Here is an 18,220-nt window from a genome sequence, read left to right as displayed (position 1 = left end):
TGGAGGCAGACACACTGGCATCGTTTAAGACTTACCTGGATAGTCACATGAGCAGTCTGGGAATGGAGGGATACAAACGAATGGTCTAGTTGGACCAATGAGCGGCACAGGCTTGGAGGGCCGAAGGGCCTGTTTCCTGTGCTCTACTGTTCTTTGTTCTTTGGAACGACGGAGGTTGAGGGGCGACCTGATTGAAGTCTACAAGATTATGAGAGACATGGACAGAGTGGATAGTCAGAAGCTTTTTCCCAGGGTGGAAGAGTCAATTACTAGGGGGCACACATTTAAGGTGCGAGGGACAAGGTTTAAAGGAGATGTACGAGGCAGATGTTTTACACAGAGAGTAGTGGATGCCTAGAACTCGTTGCCGGGGGAGGTAGTGGAAGCAGATATGATAGTGACTTTTAAGGGTGTCTTGACAAATACATGAATAGGATGAGAATAGAGGGATATGGTCCCTGGAAGGGTAGGGGGTTTTAGTTAAGTCGGGCAGCATGGTCGGTGCAGGCTTGGAGGGCCGAAGGGCCTGTTCCTGTGCTGTAATTTTCTTTGTTCTTTGTTCTTTATCACTCAAGCCAGACCAAGTTACAAGCACTGTTTCATTATTAGTGAGATTTGAAGACAGGATAATTTTGCAGATACAATTTTAACAATATGCTATCGATACAGATATTCATAGAATCAGAGAGTCCCGAGAGTGCAAAATGAGGCCATTCAGCCCATCAGGTCTGCACCAACTCCCTCTTTTAGAGTACCTTACCCAGGCCCTTTTCCCCACCCTATCCTCTTAACCCTGCACGATTATCCACTCCTCCACCTAACATTGTTCCAGAGGAGCAGCTAGAGTGGTGGTTCAAGTGAGGAGAGCTAGTAGGTAAGAGGTATTTTTTTTTTCTTTTTTTTCGGAGTTTTTTTTCACTAAGGCAGCCGGGAGTGTAAAACCGGAAGTAGGCCCCAGTGAATTTTTTGAGTCGGAGCAGGGGAGGCAGCGAGTGGAACACGAGACTGCGCGGGCGCCTGACGTCAGCCAGTAGCGCGTGGAAGGTTTAAAAAGCAGGCCACTCTATCCAGCGGGCAGTGTTGTGAGCGGGAGCAGAGTGGGACGGCTTTGGCTCAAACAGGCTTTGGCGTGAACAGGCAGAGGCGAGGGTAGGTTCCGGTAAGTTGTTACTGTTTCTTCAGAGTAGAAAGAATGCCAGGCAGGATGTTGGAATGCTTCTCTTGCAGGATGTGGGAAGTCAGGGAGACCTCCGGTGCCCCTGACAACGACACCTGCAGGAGGTGCATCCAGCTGCAGCTCCTAACAAACCGCATTAGGGAACCGTGGGAGGCACGGTAGCACAGTGGTTAGCACTGCTGCTTCACAGCTCCAGAGACCTGGGTTCGATTCCCGGCTTGGGTCCCTGTCTGTGTGGAGTTTGCACATTCTCCTCGTGTCTGCGTGGGTTTCCTCCGGGTGCTCCGGTTTCCTCCCACAGTCCAAAGATGTGCGGGTTAGGTTTGATTGGCCGTGCTAAAATGGTGTCCTGAGATGCGTAGGTTAGAGGGATTAGTGGGTAAAATATGTAGGGATATGGGGGTAGGGCCTGGGTGGGATTGTAGTCGGTGCAGACTCAATGGGCCGAATGGCCTCTTTCTGTACTGTAGGGTTTCTTTCTAACTGGAGCAGGAGCTGGATGACCTCCGGATCATTCAGGAGAATGAAGAGTTTATAAATAGTAGCTTCAGGGAGGCAGTTACGCCAAAGGCACAGAGCACAGGTAATTGGGTTACTGTCAAGTGAGGGAAAGGGAAAGGGCAGGCAGAGCAGGGTTCCCCTGTGGCCATTCCCCTCCACAACAGGTATACCGATTTGGATACTGTTGTGGGGGATGCCTTACCTGGGACAAGCTGCGGCAGCCGGATCTCTGGCACTGAGTCTGGTTCTGCAGCACAGGAGGGAGGGTGGAAGAAGAGGAGAGCGGTAGTGATAGGGGACTCGATAGTCAGAGGTACAGACAGGAGGTTCTGTGGTCGTGACAGAGACTCCCGGATGGTTTGTTGCCTCCCAGGGTCAGCGATGTCTCTGATCGCGTGCACAGCATTCTGAAGTGGGAGGGTGATCAGCCAGATGTCATGGTACACATCGGTACCAATGACGTACGAAGGAAGAGTGAGGAGGTCCTGAAGAGTGAGTATAGAGAGCTTGGTAGGAAGTTAAAAAGCAGGACCCCGAGGGTAGTAATCTCAGGATTGCTACCTGTGCCACGTGCCAGTGAGGGTAAGAGTAGGATGCTCGGGCGGATGAACACTTGGCTGAGGAACTGGTGTAGGGGGCAGGGTTTCAGATTTCTAGATCATTGGGACCCCTTCTGGGGCAGGTGGGACCTGTACAAGAGAGACGGGTTACACCTGAACTACAAGGGGACCAATATACTTGCAGGGAGGTTTGCGAGTGTTATTGGGGAGGGTTTGAACTAGATTTGCAGGAGGATGGGAACCAGAGTGCCAGAGCAGATAGTGGAGCGGGGGTGAAAATAAATGATGTTAATAGTTCATGCAAAATCACAAATAGAAAGGTTGTCTGTGGTGGTAATAATCTTCTGAGGTGTGTCTATTTCAATGCCAGGAGTATTGTGGGGAAGGCAGACGGGCTGAGGGCGTGGATTGACACATGGAATTATGACATTTAAGAAGAGAGAGATGTATGACATGTATAGGCAACAGGGAGCAAATAAGATGCTTGAGGAGTATAAAAAGTGCAAGAAACTACTTAAGAAAGAAATCAGGAGGGCTAAAAGAAGACATGAGGTTGCTTTGGCAGACAAGGTGAAGAATAATCCTAAGAGCTTCTGCAGGTATATTAAGAGCAAAAGGATAGTAAGGGATAAAATTGGTCCTCTTGAAGATCAGAGTGGTCGGCTATGTATGGAACCAAAAGAAATGGGGGAGATATTAAATGGGTTTTTTGCATCTGTATTTACTAAGGAAACTGTCATGGAGTCTATGGAAATAAGGCAAATAAGTAGGGAGGTCATGGAACTTATACAGATTAAAGGGGAGGAGGTGCTTGCTGTCTTGAGGCAAATCAGAGTAGATAAATCCCTGGGACCGGACAGGGTATTCCCTCGGACCTTGAAGGAGACGAGTGTTGAAATTGCAGGGGCCCTGGCAGATATATTTAAAATGTCAGTATCCACGGGAGAGGTGCCGAATGATTGGAGGATAGCTCATGTTGTTCCGTTGTTTAAAAAAGGTTCCAAAAGTAATGCGGGAAATTATAGGCCGGTAAGTTTGACGTCAGTAGTAGGTAAATTATTGGAAGGAGTACTAAGAGATAGGATCTACAAATATTTGGATAGACAGGGACTTATTAGGGAGAGTCAACATGGCTTTGTGCATGGTAGGTCATGTTTAACCAATCTATTAGAGTTTTTCGAGGAGGTTACCAGGAAAGTGGATGAAGGGAAGGCAGTGGATGTTGTCTACATGGACTTCAGTAAGGCCTTTGACAAGGTCCCACATGGGAGGTTAGTTAGGAAGGTTCAGTCGCTAGGTATACATGGAGAGGTAGTAAATTGGATTAGACATTGGCTCAATGGAAGAAGCCAGAGAGTGGTAGTGGAGGATTGTTTCTCTGAGTGGAGACCTGTGACTAGTGGTGTGCCACAGGGATCAGTGCTGGGTCCATTGTTGTTTGTCATCTATATCAATGATCTGGATGATAATGTGGTAAATTGGATCAGCACATTTGCTGATGATGCAAAGATTGGAGGTGTAGTGGACAGTGAGGAAGGTTTTCAAAGCTTGCAGAGGGAATTTGGACCAGCTAGAAAAATGGGCTGAAAAAAGGCAGATGGAGTTTAATGCAGACAAGTGTGAGGTATTGCACTTTGGAAGGACAAACCAAGGTAGAACATACAAGGTAAATGGTAGGACACTGAAGAGTGCAGAAGAACAGAGGGATCTGGGAATACAGGTACATAGTTCCCTAAAAGTGGCGTCACAGGTAGATAGGGTCGTAAAGAGTGCTTTTGGTCCATTGGCCTTTATAAATCAAAGTATTGACTATAAGAGTTGGAATGTTATGGTGAGGTTGTATAAGACATTGGTGAGGCCGAATTTAGAGTATTGTGTGCAGTTTTGGTCACCTAATTACAGGAAGGATATGAATAAGGTTGAAAGAGTGCAGAGAAGGTTTACAAGGATGTTGCCGGGACTTGAGAAACTGAGTTACAGAGAAAGGTTGAATAGGTTAGGACTTTATTCCCTGGAGCGTAGAAGGATGAGGGGAGATTTGATAGAGGTGTATAAAATTATGATGGGTATAGATAGAGGCAAACAGGCTTTTTCCACTGAGGCTACGGGAGAAAAAAACTAGAGGACATGGGTTAAGGGTAAAGGGGGAAAAATTTAAAGGGAATATTGGGGGGGCTTCTTCACAGAGTGTGGTGGGAGTGTGGAATGAGCTGCCAGATGAAGTGGTGAATGCGAGCTCACTTTTAACATTTAAGAAAATCTTGGACAGGTACATGGATGAGAGGGGTGTGGAGGGATATGGTCAGGTGCAGGTCAGTGGGACTAGGCAGAAAAATAGTTCGGCACAGCCAAGAAGGGGCAAAAGGCCTGTTTTTGTGCTGTAATGTTCTATGGTTCTATGGTCCCTGGCACTGTGAGGCAGCAGTGCCTCCCTAAGGGGGACAGCTGCTCCTTACCACTCTGTCCATGTCTCTCATAATCTTGTACACCTCAATCAGGTTGCCCCTCAGTCTTCTCTGCTCCAACGAAAACGACACAAACTTATCCAACCTCTCTTCTCCTTACACACCTTTGACTGTGTTGCGAAATTTCCCTCCAACTCGATTTTCAAGTTTGCTGATGACATCACCATAATGGGTCGGAGCTCAAACAATGATGAGACAGAGTACAGGAATGAGATAGAGAATCTGGTGAACTGATGCAACGACAATAATCTCTCCCTCAATGTCAACAAAACGAAGGAAATAGTCATCTACTTCAAGAAGCATAGTGGAGGGCATGCCCCTGTCTACATCAATGGGGACAAAGCAGAAAGGGTCAAGAGCTTCAAGTTTGTAGGTGTCCAGATCACCAACAACTTGTCCTGGTCCCTCCATGCGGATGCCTCTACTTTCTCAGGAGACTAAGGAAATTTGGCATGTCCACTACAACTCTCACCAACTTCTACAGATGCACCATAGAAAGCATTCTTTCCGGTTGTATCACAGCTTGGTATGGCTCGTCCTCTGTCCAAGACAGTAAGAGTCTACAAAGAGTCGTGAACGAAGCCCAGTCCATCACGCAAACCAGCCTCCCATCCAGTGGCACTGTCTACACTTCCCGCTACCTCGGAAAAGCAGCCAGCATAATCAAGGACCCCACGCACCCCGGACATTCTCTCTTCCACCTTCTTCCGTTGGCAAAACGATACGAAAGTCTGAGGTCACGTACCAATCGACTCAAGAACAGCTTCTTCCCTGCTGCCATCAGACTTTTGAATGGACCTACCTCGCATTAGGTTGATCATTCTCTACATCCTAGCTATCACTATAACACTACATTCTGCACTCCCTCCTTTCCTTCCCTATCTACGGTATGCTTTGACTGTATAGTGCGCAAGAAACAATACTTTTCACTGTATTCTAATACATGTGACAATAATAAAGCAAATCAAATCAAATAAATGTTCTGTCCCAGACAGCATCCTGGTGCATCTCCTCTGCACCCCTCCCAGTGCAATCACATCCTTCCTATAATGTCGTGACCAGAATTGCACTCAGTACTCTAGCTGTGGCCTCACCAAAGTTCTATACAACTCCAACATGACTTCCCTGCTTTTGTAACCTATGCCTCGATTGATAAACACAAGTGTCCCTTATGCCTTTTCACCACCCTACTGACATGCCCTTCCATCTTCAGAGATCTGTGGACAAACATGCCAAGGCCCCTTTGCTCCACAGAACTTCTGAGTGCCCATTCATTGAATACTTTCTTGTCAAATTACTCCTTCCAAAGTGTATCACCTCACACGTTTCAGGGTTAAATTCCACCTGCCACATATCTGCCCATTTGACCATTCCATCTATATCTTTTTGTAGCCCAAGACACTTCGCCTCACTGTTAACCACCCATCCAATCTTTGTGTCATCCGCAAATTTACTAATCCTACCCTTCACATAGTCATTCATCAATGTCATTTATATAAATGACGATTAATAGAGAGCCCAACACAGATCCCTGTGGTACACGATTGAACACTGGCTTCCAATCACTAAAGCAGCCTTCTGTCATCACTCTCTGTCTCCTACAACTGAGCCACTTTTGAATCCATTTTATCAAATCTCTGTCATGTGAATTTACTTTCTTTACAAGTCTCCCATGTGGGAGCTTGTCAAAGGCTTTGTTGAAATCCATATAAACTACATCGACTGTACTACCCTCATCTACACACCTGGTCACCTCCTCAAAAAATTCAATCACATTTGTTAGGCATGACGAAGTCATACCTGATCAAGCTTTACCTCTCCAAGTGGAGATAGATGCTCTCTTTCTGAAGTTTCTCTAATAGCTTCCCTAGTTTAGAAACAATAATCAAGGGAAATCAACAGGGATTTGGAAAGGTTTGTGTTAACTAATGTGAGGCAACACAGATTTGCAGAAGGGAAATCATGTTCAACTAATCTAATTGAATTTTTTGATGAAGAAACTGACAAGGTTAATGAAGGGACTGTAGTGGATGTTGTCCATATGGATTTTAATAAAACGTTTGACAAGGTATCACATAAAAGTTTGATTAACAAAATTGAGCTTATGGAATTAGAATCTGTGTCAGTTTGGATAAAACATTGGCTTTAGGACAGAACTCAACAAGCCCTGCATATTTTTTGAATTAAACAAAAGAATGGGGATGGAGTGGAGGCAGTGGCAGGGTGGCATTGTCACTGAACTAATAACCCAGAGACCCAGGGCACAATCCGGGGACCTGAGTTCAAATCTGGCCATGGCAGATGGTGAAATTTGAATTCAATTAAAATCTGGAATTAAAGTCCATGATGACCGTGAAGCCATTGTTGCTCGTCATAAAAACGCATCTGGTTCACTAATGCCCTTTAGGGAAGGAAATCGGCTGTCCTTACCTGGTCTAAATGTGACTCTAGACCCACAACAATGAGGTTGACTCTCAAAGGCCCTCTGAAATGGAGGGCAGTTAGGGACAAGCAATAAATGCTGGCCCACATCCTGTAAATTAATTTTTAAGAACTTCTCTGGCAACGCCTCAACCAATCAGAGACTGCTTGCTGCTCTTTTTGTGCAGTATAAATTGTTGCTCCATTTGAAATTTGGCATTCTTTCATCTGTCCTGATGAGTGCAAGATAAAAAGCTTCACCAGCATGTCTCTGTTTTCAGCAATGCACCAGTTCTATAATACCAAATGACAACTGGAGTATTGTGTCCATTAATGGACACCACACTTTAGGAAGGATGTGAGGACGGTTCTTGAGAGGGTGCAGAGGGTTAGAGTTCCTGGAATGAAGAATTTTATCTCTAAGGTTAGGGTTGGAGAGGCCTGGGTGGTTCTCCTTGGAGAAAAGGACATTGATGGGAGATTTGATAGAAATGTACAAGATTATGTCAAGTTTAATTAAGATAGACAAAGAAAGACTGTTCCCATTGGCTGAGGGAACAATTTAGAGACACTGAAGATCTGATCATGAGATAGAGGGAGAGGTGAGAAACAACTTTTATTTTTTACACAGCGAGTGTTAACAATCTGGAAATTCCTGTCATGAGGGCAGTGGAAGCACAGATGATTCCAAATGGATAGACATGAGAGAGAAATAAAATTGCAGATCTACAGGGCTTGGACATGGAATCTGCTTGACTGGATTGCTCTACAGAGAGCCGGCGTGCATCCGATGGGTTAAATGGTCTCCTTCTGTGCCATAATAACACAGCATCCTCACCCATTAATGGGAATCCCATATTTATTGCTCACAAACAGAATAAGCATCACATTTCCTCTGGACCTTTTAGCAGTTTCAGAATGGGGAACGAGCTATGACTTTCCTATATTGCTTCATTATATATGTAAACATAGTGAATAGGTTAGGTCTGAATCTGAATAGGTTAGGCCTTATGTTCTCTACACTGAAGGAGCATCTGGCATTCCCACAGTAAGAAGCAATGGGCTGAACCTTCACTCAATTCAGGAGATGAGATTTGCAGAGATATTAAAAAACCTGAATAAACAACGTTATACAACATGGAACACCTTTAACCATTGAACTGGGGTTAAAGGGCGCAGCTACAGTTTAGAACATGAGATTTTATGGTTAATAAGAAGTAGACAACATTTGGTTTGAACTTCTGTAAGCCCGATCTATAAACTATAGTATTTTTCTCGGAACTTGGCACTAAGTAACAATGCTTGTTTGGAGAACTGGTGTAGACACGATGGGCCGAATGGTCTCCTTCTGCACCATAACGATTCGCTGATTCTGTGAACAGCAGTGATTCATATTTAAACATGCCCATTAGCTGCATTACTCCCTCAGGTTAACTATCCTGGCTGTCAGACTCCATAGAAACGTTATGGCACAGGAAGAGGCCATTCAGCCCATCACCGCTGCACCGGCTGAAAAAACTAGCCACCCATTGTAATCCCACCCTCTGACTTGGTCTGTAGCCTCGCAGGTCCCAGCACTTCAGATGCCGATCCAGGTACCCTTTAAATGAGTTGAGTGTTTTAGGCTCAACCACGAAACCAGGAAGTGAATTCCAGATGCCCACCACACTGAGTGAAAAAGTTTTTCCTGATATCCTCTCTAATTCATCTACCAATCACCTTAAATCTGTGCCCCCTGGTAATTGATCCTCAGTTCGAGGAAACAGGTCTTTCCTGTCGACCCTGGGGTGGCACGGTGGTTAGCACTGCCAGGGGCCCAGGTTCAATTCCCGGCTTGGGTCACTGTCTGTGCGGATTCTGCATGTTCTCCCCGTATCCGTGTGGGTTTCCTCCCACAGTCCAAAAAACGTGCTGGTTCGGTGCAGTGGCCATGCTAAAATTCTCCCTCACTGTACTCAAACAGGCGCCGGAATGTGGCGACTAGGGGATTTTCACAATAACTTCATTGCAGTGTTAATGTAAGCCTACTTGTGACACTAATAAATTAATCTTAACCCTATATCTAGACCTCTCATACTTTTGTACACCTTAATTAGGTCACCCTTTAGCCTCCTCTATTCTAAGGGAAACATCCCTAGCCTATCCAATCTCTCCTCATAGCTGCAGTTTCCAACCCTGGCAACATGTTTGTAAATCTCCTCTGCTCTTCCTCCACAGAAATTATGTCCTTCCTATAGCGTGGTGACCAGAATTGTACACAAAACTCCAACTGTGGCCTGACCAGCATTTCATACAGTTCCAGCGTTACATCGCTGCTCTTAAATTCAATACCTTGCCCAATAAAGGAAAGCATTTGCCAAAATGCTCGGGGCGGGGACGGAGTAGTAGAATCTTAGAACTATCTACCACTCATTCCTCAGGCAATAAATTACAACCTGGAGTGCAGACATAATTCACAAAATTACACAATGGACAGAGTGCAATGCTTACCTGCAAAAGGAGATGGAATCTTTGCCACCTCATCTGGATGGGAAGTAACTGAACAAAAGAAATTGTGAGTCTACATAGTCAGATCCCATGAAACAGGAGGAGGAAATGAGCTAACCTGTAACAAACTGCACTCTGATAAGGAGAGAAGAGCAGAAATAAAGTTAAAGGAAGTTTGATATAGAATTACACAGCATTTTACACTGCAAGAAACAACTTTCTACCCAACAGGGCTACGTCAGTGTTATACTCCAGAAAAACCTTATCCCATCTCGCAAAAGCAAAATACCCTGGATGCTGGAAATCTGAAATAAAAACAGAAAATGCTGGAAAAACTCAGCTCGTCTGGCAGCATCTGTGGAACGAGAGACAGAATTCGTGCTTTAACCTTTCATCAGGTTATCAACATAAAACGTTAACTCTGTTTTTCTCTCTCCACAGAAGCTGCCTGACCGGCTGAGTCTTCCCAGCTATTTTTAGTCCGCCATCCCCTCCATCTCCAGTGTGATGTCACCCACAAACACATCTTCCCCTCCTCTCCACTCCCTCCTTCAGCATTAGGAGGGGACCATTCCCTCTGAAACACTCTCAATCATCCCCAACCCCGCCCCCCCCCCCCCCCCCCCCCCCAGTCCCTTTCCTATGGCATATTCCCATCAAATCGCAGGGGGGTGCAACACCCGCCCCTTTTACCTTCTCAATCCTCACCATTCAAGGCCCCAGACACTCCTTCCAGGCCCACACTGCCTCATGGATGCCCAGTCTTGAGCTGTTAGATCTGTTCGAAGCCTGTCCTATTCAGCACGGTGGTAATGCCAACCAATGGGTACCCTCAATGTGAAAATGGGACTCTGTCTTTCATCATCCTGACTTGGAAATATATTGCCATTTCTTCACTGTCGCTGGGTCAAAATCCTGGAAATCCCTCCCTAACAGCACCTACATCTCATGGACTGCAGTGGTTTAAGAACAGTAAGAAGTTTAACAACACCAGGTTAAAGTCCAACAGGTTTATTTGGTAGCAAAAGCCACACAAGCTTTCGAGGCTCTGAGCCCCTTCTTCACCTGAAGAAGGGGCTCAGAGCCTCGAAAGCTTGTGTGGCTTTTGCTACCAAATAAACCTGTTGGACTTTAACCTGGTGTTGTTAAACTTCTTACTGTGTTTACCCCAGTCCAACGCCGGCATCTCCACATCGTGGTTTAAGAAGGCAGCTCACCAACACCTTGTCAAGGACAATTAAGGATGGGCAATAAATGATGGGCGAGCCAGTGACGCCCACATCTCATTAATGAATTAAAAACAAAGATTATGCAGGGCGCAGCATACCACAATAATCCCTGGACAGGCACCTTCACTGATTAGGGATAGTCAATACGGTTTTGTGAAAGGTAGGTCGTGCCTCACAAACCTTATTGAGCTCTTTGAGAAGGTGACCAAAGAGGTGGATGAGGGTAAAGCAGTTGATATGGATTTCAGTAAAGCGTTTGATAAGGTTCCCCACCGTAAGCTATTGCAGAAGATACGGAAGCATGGGATTGAGAGTGATTTTGCGGTTTGGATCAGAAATTGGCTAGCTGTAAGAAGACAGAGGGTGGTGGTTGATGGGAAATGTTCATCCTAGAGTTCAGTTACTAGTGGTGTACCGCAACGATCTGTTTTGGGGCCACTGCTGTTTGTCATTTTTATAAATGACCTGGATGAGGGCGTAGAAGGATGGGTTAGTAAATTTGCGGATGACACTAAAGTCGGTGGAGTTGTGGACAGTGCGGAAGGATGTTGCAGGTTACAGAGGGGCATAGATAAGCTTCAGAGCTGGGCTGAGAGGTGGCAAATGGAGTTCAATGCGGAAAAGTGTGAGGTGATTCACTTTGGAAGGAGTAACAAGAATACTGGGCTAATGGTAAGATACTTGGTAGTGTGGATGAGCAGAGGGATCTGGGTGTCCATGTGCATAGATCCCTGAAAGTTGGCACCCAGGTTGATAGGGTTGTTAAGAAGGCCTACAGTGTGTTAGCTTTTATTGGTAGAGGGATTGAGTTTCGGAGCCATGATGTCATGTTGCAGCTGTACAAAACTCTGGTGCGGCCGCACTTGGAGTATTGCGTATAGTTCTGGTCGCCGCATTATAGGAAGGATGTGGAAGCATTGGAAAGGGTGCAGAGGAGATTTACCAGGATATTGCCTGGTATGGTGGGAAGGTCTTATGAGGAAAGGCTGAGTGACTTGAGGCTGTTTTCATTAGAGAGAAGAAGGTTAAGAGGTGACTTAATAGAGGCATACAAGGTGATCAGAGGATTAGATAGGGTGGACAGTGAGAGCCTTTTTCCTCGGATGGTGATGGCTAGCATGAGGGGACATAGCTTTAAATTGAGGGGTGATAGATATAGGACAGATGTCAGAGGTAGGTTCTTTACTCAGAGAGTAGTAAGGGCGTGGAATGCCCTGCCTGCAACAGTAGTGGACTCGTCAACATTAAGGGTATTTAAAAGGTCATTGGATAAACATATGGATGATATTGGAATAGTGTAGGTTAGATGGGCTTCAGATTGGTTTCACAGGTCGGCGCAACATTGAGGGCTGAAGGACCTGTACTGTGCTGTAATGTTCTATGTTCTATGTCTATGTCCCTTGATTGAATTTTAAAATATTTCCAAGTCAGGATGGTGGAGATGTTCCCAAGAATCTGCTGCTCTTGTCCTTCTAGATGATAGAGGTTGTGGATTTCGAAGTTGCTCCCTAAGTAACCTTGGTGAGTTCCTGCAGTGCATCTTGTAGAAGGTTGCCACTGTGCATCAGTGGTGGAGGTTGTTGAATGGTGAAGGTGGTGGATGGGGTGCCAAAAAAGTGGGGTTGCTGGTTTACAGAGACAAGCTTGCACCTCCAAACCCCTCCATATTTCTAGATACTCTTTTAAAACCAAAAAATAAGTTTATCAACAAATTAACAATCCCCTTGAAGGAAAACTGTAACAAAAGATAAAACTTGAAAGGAAATTTCTAATACCTAATTAAATATAAAGGGTGTTTCTGGGAGTGATGATGTATTTCAGCCCCTGCAGTGCCCAGTGGGTGCAGAAGACCTCAAATGCACCAGTAGACATTGCGTGCTCTCTCTCCAGAGACACCTAGATGTGAATATAGCCAGTAAGGGAGGCAGACAGTTGGGCCAAACAACCCCACCAACCCATCTGCTCCTATCTGTTAATTTGCAGTTGTAATCTCTAGCAATGATTATCAAAAAGCTTTCCTTTAATTTTTCATCATGCACACGTTTGGGCTAAAAGAACATGAAATGTTGAAAGGCAAAGCTAATCAATCTGTTGCACTTTATAACAGTCAACAGGGAGTCATCAGTGTTGTGATATGGGTTCTTTAGATGTCTCAATGAGGAGATCTTGAGAATTGTATGTTTAAAATGAACCCTTCATTGTTAGCCTTTGACTATTTACAGATCCCAGGCTACTGTCTTGCATGGCACTGCTTCCATGCAAGTAGGATACGTCCAGAGTGTTCTAAGTCTCTTACCACGTAATTCCATACATTATACTGTGGACAATGCTATTCTCACACTAACCTTTGCTTGGCCGAGTACCTTTACATTGCAAGGGTATACACACAATATCACAACAATTAGTACAGCAGAAGCTGCATCTTTAACACCATGGTTTGTGTAACATGGCAGAGAGAGGTGATAGATCCCTTCAAAACCAAATAATCCTGTTTATATCATCAAACATGACAGGAGTGATTCAGTTTTTCTCAGTGGAGAGTTACTGTGACATTTAAGACTGCTCTGCAATTATTAGCCTGGCACTTGTTACTTGTCACTTGTCAGCCCAAATCTAGATATTGTCCAGGTGTTGTTGTGTTTTGACATGGGCTTCAGTATCTGAGGAATTGCAAATGGTGCTGAACACTGTAAAATAATCAGTGTACATCCCCACTTCTGACCTTATGATGGGGGGAAGGTCATTGACGAAGCAGCTGAAGATGGTTGGGTTTAGGACACTACCCTGAAGAACTCCTGCAGAGATGCCCTGAAGCTGAGATAATTGGCCTCCAACAACCACAACCATTTTCCCCCATGCCAGATGAGACTCCAAGCAGTGGACAGCATCAACCATTTTGATTGACAAGAGAGTCCAGTTATATGTTTCACATATTTTGATTCTAATAGTTGTAATCTCAGATTCGTTTTTTAAATGGTCAAGTACACAGCAGCAGCTCTATTGTTTAAACAGAAGGAAGCTGGTGACACGGCAGGCAGAAAAAAATGGAGTTGAGGAGGCAGTGGCAAAGTGATATTGTCACTGGACTAGTAATCCAAAGACCCAGGGTGAATCTCTGAGGACCTGGGTTCAAATCCCATCACAGCAGATGGTAAAAATTGAATTCAATAAAAAAAATCTGGAATTAAAAGTCTCATGATGACCAAGAAACTATTGTCGATCGTCATAAAAACCCATCTGGTTCACTAATGACCTTTAAGGAAGAAAATCTGCCGTCCTTACTTGGTCTGGACTACTCTACCCCAGTCCAATGCCGGCATCTCCACATCATGACTACTCTAGAGCCACAGCAACTCTTAAATGTCCTCTGAAATAGCTGAGCAAACCACTCTGCTCAAGGGTAAATAGGGAAGGGCAACAACGGCTGGCCTAGTCATCAACATCCCACAAATGGATAAATAGAAACAGATCAGCCCTGATTTTCATTGAAGGGCTTCGAGGGGCTCCTAATGTGTGTGTTTCATCAAAATCCTAAACAATTCTACACACTTCTATCAATCTGCTCTTAACCTCAGTGTTCTAAGGTGAACAATCCCACATTTTGAAAGTCTGTGATGTGTCTAAAGTAACCTTACAAGGCGAGTGATTGAGAATCCAAAATTCCCACAGCGCTCAGATCCTGGCGGCACTTACTTCAATTCTAACAGTTGTAAGCTCAGATTTGCTTTTGTAAATGATTATGTTCAACAGCAGCAGCTCTGTTGTTTAGCTGTTGACAAGGGAGGTTTTAAACAGTGCAGAGTAATGCCATCAGTACCCACCTATGTCAGATCTCCTTGGTTGGTTCTCCATAACAGCTGACGAGCTACAACCCATTTCTGCAGCTTCATCAATCCATCTCAACATCACAGGCGCCACACCTCCTTCCCTCTCATTCGCCTACCATCATCCTTTGGAGGCCTTTCCTTCAGTAGCATCCTTCCAATTACCGGGAGCGTCAGCAAGAAATCACCGATTGAAGAAGCATTCTAAAACAGGGAGGGAAGTACAACATCAGGGAGCAAAATCAATTGCACGGGGATAGTGATCAGGCTGTTTGTGAAGAAGCAAGGGAGTCACATAACCTGAAAACTGATCTAGGCCTCAACCTCCCAGCCAAATTAATTATTACACTGGGAGCTTTAGTGGTTTCATATTGCTGTCATATATATTGGCCATTTGTCACACCTGCCGCGAACCGAAAAGGGAGCCCAAAGGTTTTTGATTGACATAGTAACAGCAAAAGTGTTATCGGAATGCCGTAGGGCTTATTAGGAATCATAGTGGAGATTACTTGGAGGCTGAGGTACTAAATGAATAACAGAAATGCTGGAAAATCTCAGCAGGTCTGACTGAACACAACCTTTTAACTTTGTCCAAAATGAGAACTTGGGCTCAGCGTTTTCCAGGGGAAGGGACTTTGCCAAAGCTGTGGTGAGCCAGCAAGTTGCTGAGATACGGAATGAAGGGAGGTTGAGCAGAACTCAATACCTGGTGTGGTCGGGATGAGGACTGAGAGAGGAAAAATCATTAAGGTGCGGTTTGCAACCTTCCAACCATTTGTCTTTAGATTCAGGGGTTGATTCAAAGGATTAGAGGATTGAAAATGTCACATCCTTCTTCAAAGAGAGGGAGAAGCAGTTACCTGCCAAATAAAAACAGTTGAACATCAGATAAAAGCAAAATACTGCGGATGTTGGAATCTGAAACATAAACAGAAAATGCTGGAAAATCTCAACAGGTCAGCTAGCATCTGTGGAGTGGGGAACAGAATTAACGTTTCAAGTCTGAATGATTCTAGAGTCATATGGACACAAAGCATTGGGTGAAATTTTTTTTAAAATACAAAGTGTCAGGTTCTGATTGAAAACCGGTGTGTTTCTCCCCAGAAACACTGTCGGGTTTTCACTCCTAATCTTCTGACACTCTGTCAAAAAATAACAGGGGCGTGGTTTGTGCCATCACTCTGGCGGGTGGGGCCTGATAGAGTTGGCAAGGCCTACTCCACAGAGATCAGGGCGTCATCTTTGAATGGTACCCCGATCTGTGAAAATAATAGACTCTCTCCCACACTCCAATGGCCGTGGACGACTCCCTCTCACCCCACATAAGTTTCGGAGTGACCCCACCCCCACCCCACCTCCTGCCACCACCACATATTAGGCTGCACTCTCCTCTCTCTTCCCCCAGCCCCCATGCTGAACTTGGCACGCATTCCTCTCACCCCACCCCACCTCTACACATATTGGGAATCCCCCTGCCCAATAGAGGAGGATAACTCCCCTGGCAGGGCCCAACTCAGTGCCCCCTGGCGCTACCCCAGCACTAACAAGGGGCAGTGCCCGTTGACACTGCCAGGGTGCCAGGGGGCAATGCCCAGCCCTGGCCCTCAATCCCCGGGGTCTCCAGGCACATCTGTACCCCCAGCGTGGTCCTCTCCACTGGATTTCATTTCCGAAAACCAATGGTGAATCGCGGCAGTGTGACGTCACGCCACAGTGGGAGGAGCATTCCACAGAGCTGGACGATATGGTGTTGAGAGTTTTTAGAATATTTAAATTGATTTAACTGCCTGCAAATCAGATTCACACCCATTCTGGGCATGGACCTGATTACGTTGCCGGCAGAGAGGCAGGGAAGATTTTAAACCGAGAGCTCGCTGGCAAAAATCTTGTTATGGCTGCTAAATCTCGTCCATTAACTCTGACATTCTCTTTCTAAATTAGCCAGTTTTTGGAAGAAAGTTTCTGTTTAAAAGAAGAGCATTCACAAGGAAACCCTGTGTGCAATCCCCCCACCCCGAATACAGAACTGAAAATCCCTGACCTAAACCGGTGGGCTCAGGATGATTCATCAGTATCACTGCCTGTAATATCACTTGCCTGTAATATCGCTGCCTGTAATATCACTGCCTGTAATGCAATCTCCCCAAAAGCAAAGACAGTCACTACATACAAAGTGAAAAAGCACCACGCTTTATCCCTCCATTACTCCACATAGAACGAAGCAAAGTTCAAATGAAATAGGACTGTCTTTGATCATCTTATCTATGACCCAGGTTGGCAAATGAGCTGGAATTTATTTTAACACAGAATTTGAGATTACGTTCGGATTTATACTTCATACATATTAATCACTCATCTTAGATTGATTTCACTGAATAAATAATGGGGTTTCAGGACAAGTCACACATGACACTGAACAGAATTAGGAGTTAAACAGTAAAGCTTTCCTGATTCTATACACAATAGAAGGCTTTCTGCACAAACACTGTAAGTTAATCAAACAACTAGTGATTGAAAAGCATTGTCCAGCCGCATTACATCCATGGATTTTAGGAGGCACCAGTATGGTTACTGGAGTGTGTGTGTGTGTGTGTGAGTGTATGTGAGTGTGTGTATGTGTGTGTGAGTGTGTGTGTGCGTGTGTCTGTGGGGTGTGTGTTACCTCAGATATGGAAATCAAAGAGATGGTTGCTAAGTAGGCTGGAGGCAAAGAAGATGATTGATAGGAAAATATTTTAATGTATATATACCAGAAGCTGGAGCGTTCCCCAAGTGGAAATGACGAAGATGATAGATGAGGATATTGTGTACATGGACTTCAGTAAAGCCTTTGACAAGGAACCTCATGGTAGAATGGCACGAAAGGTGAAGTCACACAGGATCAGAGGAGAGCTGGCAAGATGGATACAGAACTGGCTCGGCCATAAAAGATAAAGTGTAGCAGTATTGGAGTGCTTTTCTGAATGGAAGACTGTGGCTAGCGGTGTTCCACAGGGATCCGTTCTGGGACCTTTGTTGTTCGTAGTATATATAAATGATTTGGTAGAAAATGTAGCTGGTCTGATTAGCAAGAACGGAAAATTTGGCGCTCAGCCAAATCTCCATTCACTGCAGCGGGACTGGAGAATCCCAGCTGCAGGCGAGGCTGCAGAATTCCGGCCCAGTGCTGGGAGCAGGAACTCGGAGTGATGTTCACTGGAGAGCAGGGCAAGTGACATTTCTGAATCGTGCGCTGTTCACCTAATTAATTATGCAGTCACGAGGCTGATGTCAAGCAGGGCAGGCAGGTATCGTGCTCCCCTCCATCATATCCAGGCACCATCTTCTAAAGTGCCCCACTGCCCCGGACAGCCACTCAGTCACCGCCAATGAAAAGGCAGAAAACGCCAGCCCCACACTCCAAAGGTGCCCCCCAGGAGATTCTCCCCAACCATTCCAGGAAAGGCGGGATGTCCTCACTCTGATGGATGGAAGCAGGAGGTCCTCCTGCCTGACCACAGCAGCCTGGGTGGAGGTCGCCAGGGGTGGTCAGCACCTGTGGAGTCCAAAAGTGGAC

The 18,220-nt window shown here is 45.3% G+C and overlaps 1 protein-coding gene across 1 annotated transcript in view; it reads right to left on the bottom strand.

Moving 5' to 3' along the window:
- LOC144506344 (serine/threonine-protein phosphatase with EF-hands 1-like) overlaps positions 1–14,746 on the bottom strand; it is a 103,413-nt gene extending 88,667 nt beyond the window's left edge. Inside the window, exons 1-2 of the mRNA XM_078232322.1 lie at positions 14,662–14,746; positions 9,615–9,662 (exon numbers count right to left, since the gene is read on the bottom strand). Of these exons, the coding sequence (XP_078088448.1) occupies positions 9,615–9,662; positions 14,662–14,746 (133 nt within the window). The remainder of the gene's footprint in view (positions 1–9,614; positions 9,663–14,661) is intronic.
- Between the last annotated feature and the right edge of the window lie 3,474 nt (positions 14,747–18,220).

This window comes from Mustelus asterias, chromosome 17 (assembly GCF_964213995.1).
Source record: "Mustelus asterias chromosome 17, sMusAst1.hap1.1, whole genome shotgun sequence".
Classification (NCBI taxonomy): domain Eukaryota; kingdom Metazoa; phylum Chordata; class Chondrichthyes; order Carcharhiniformes; family Triakidae; genus Mustelus; species Mustelus asterias.
This window is presented reverse-complemented; position numbering and strand designations above follow the sequence as displayed.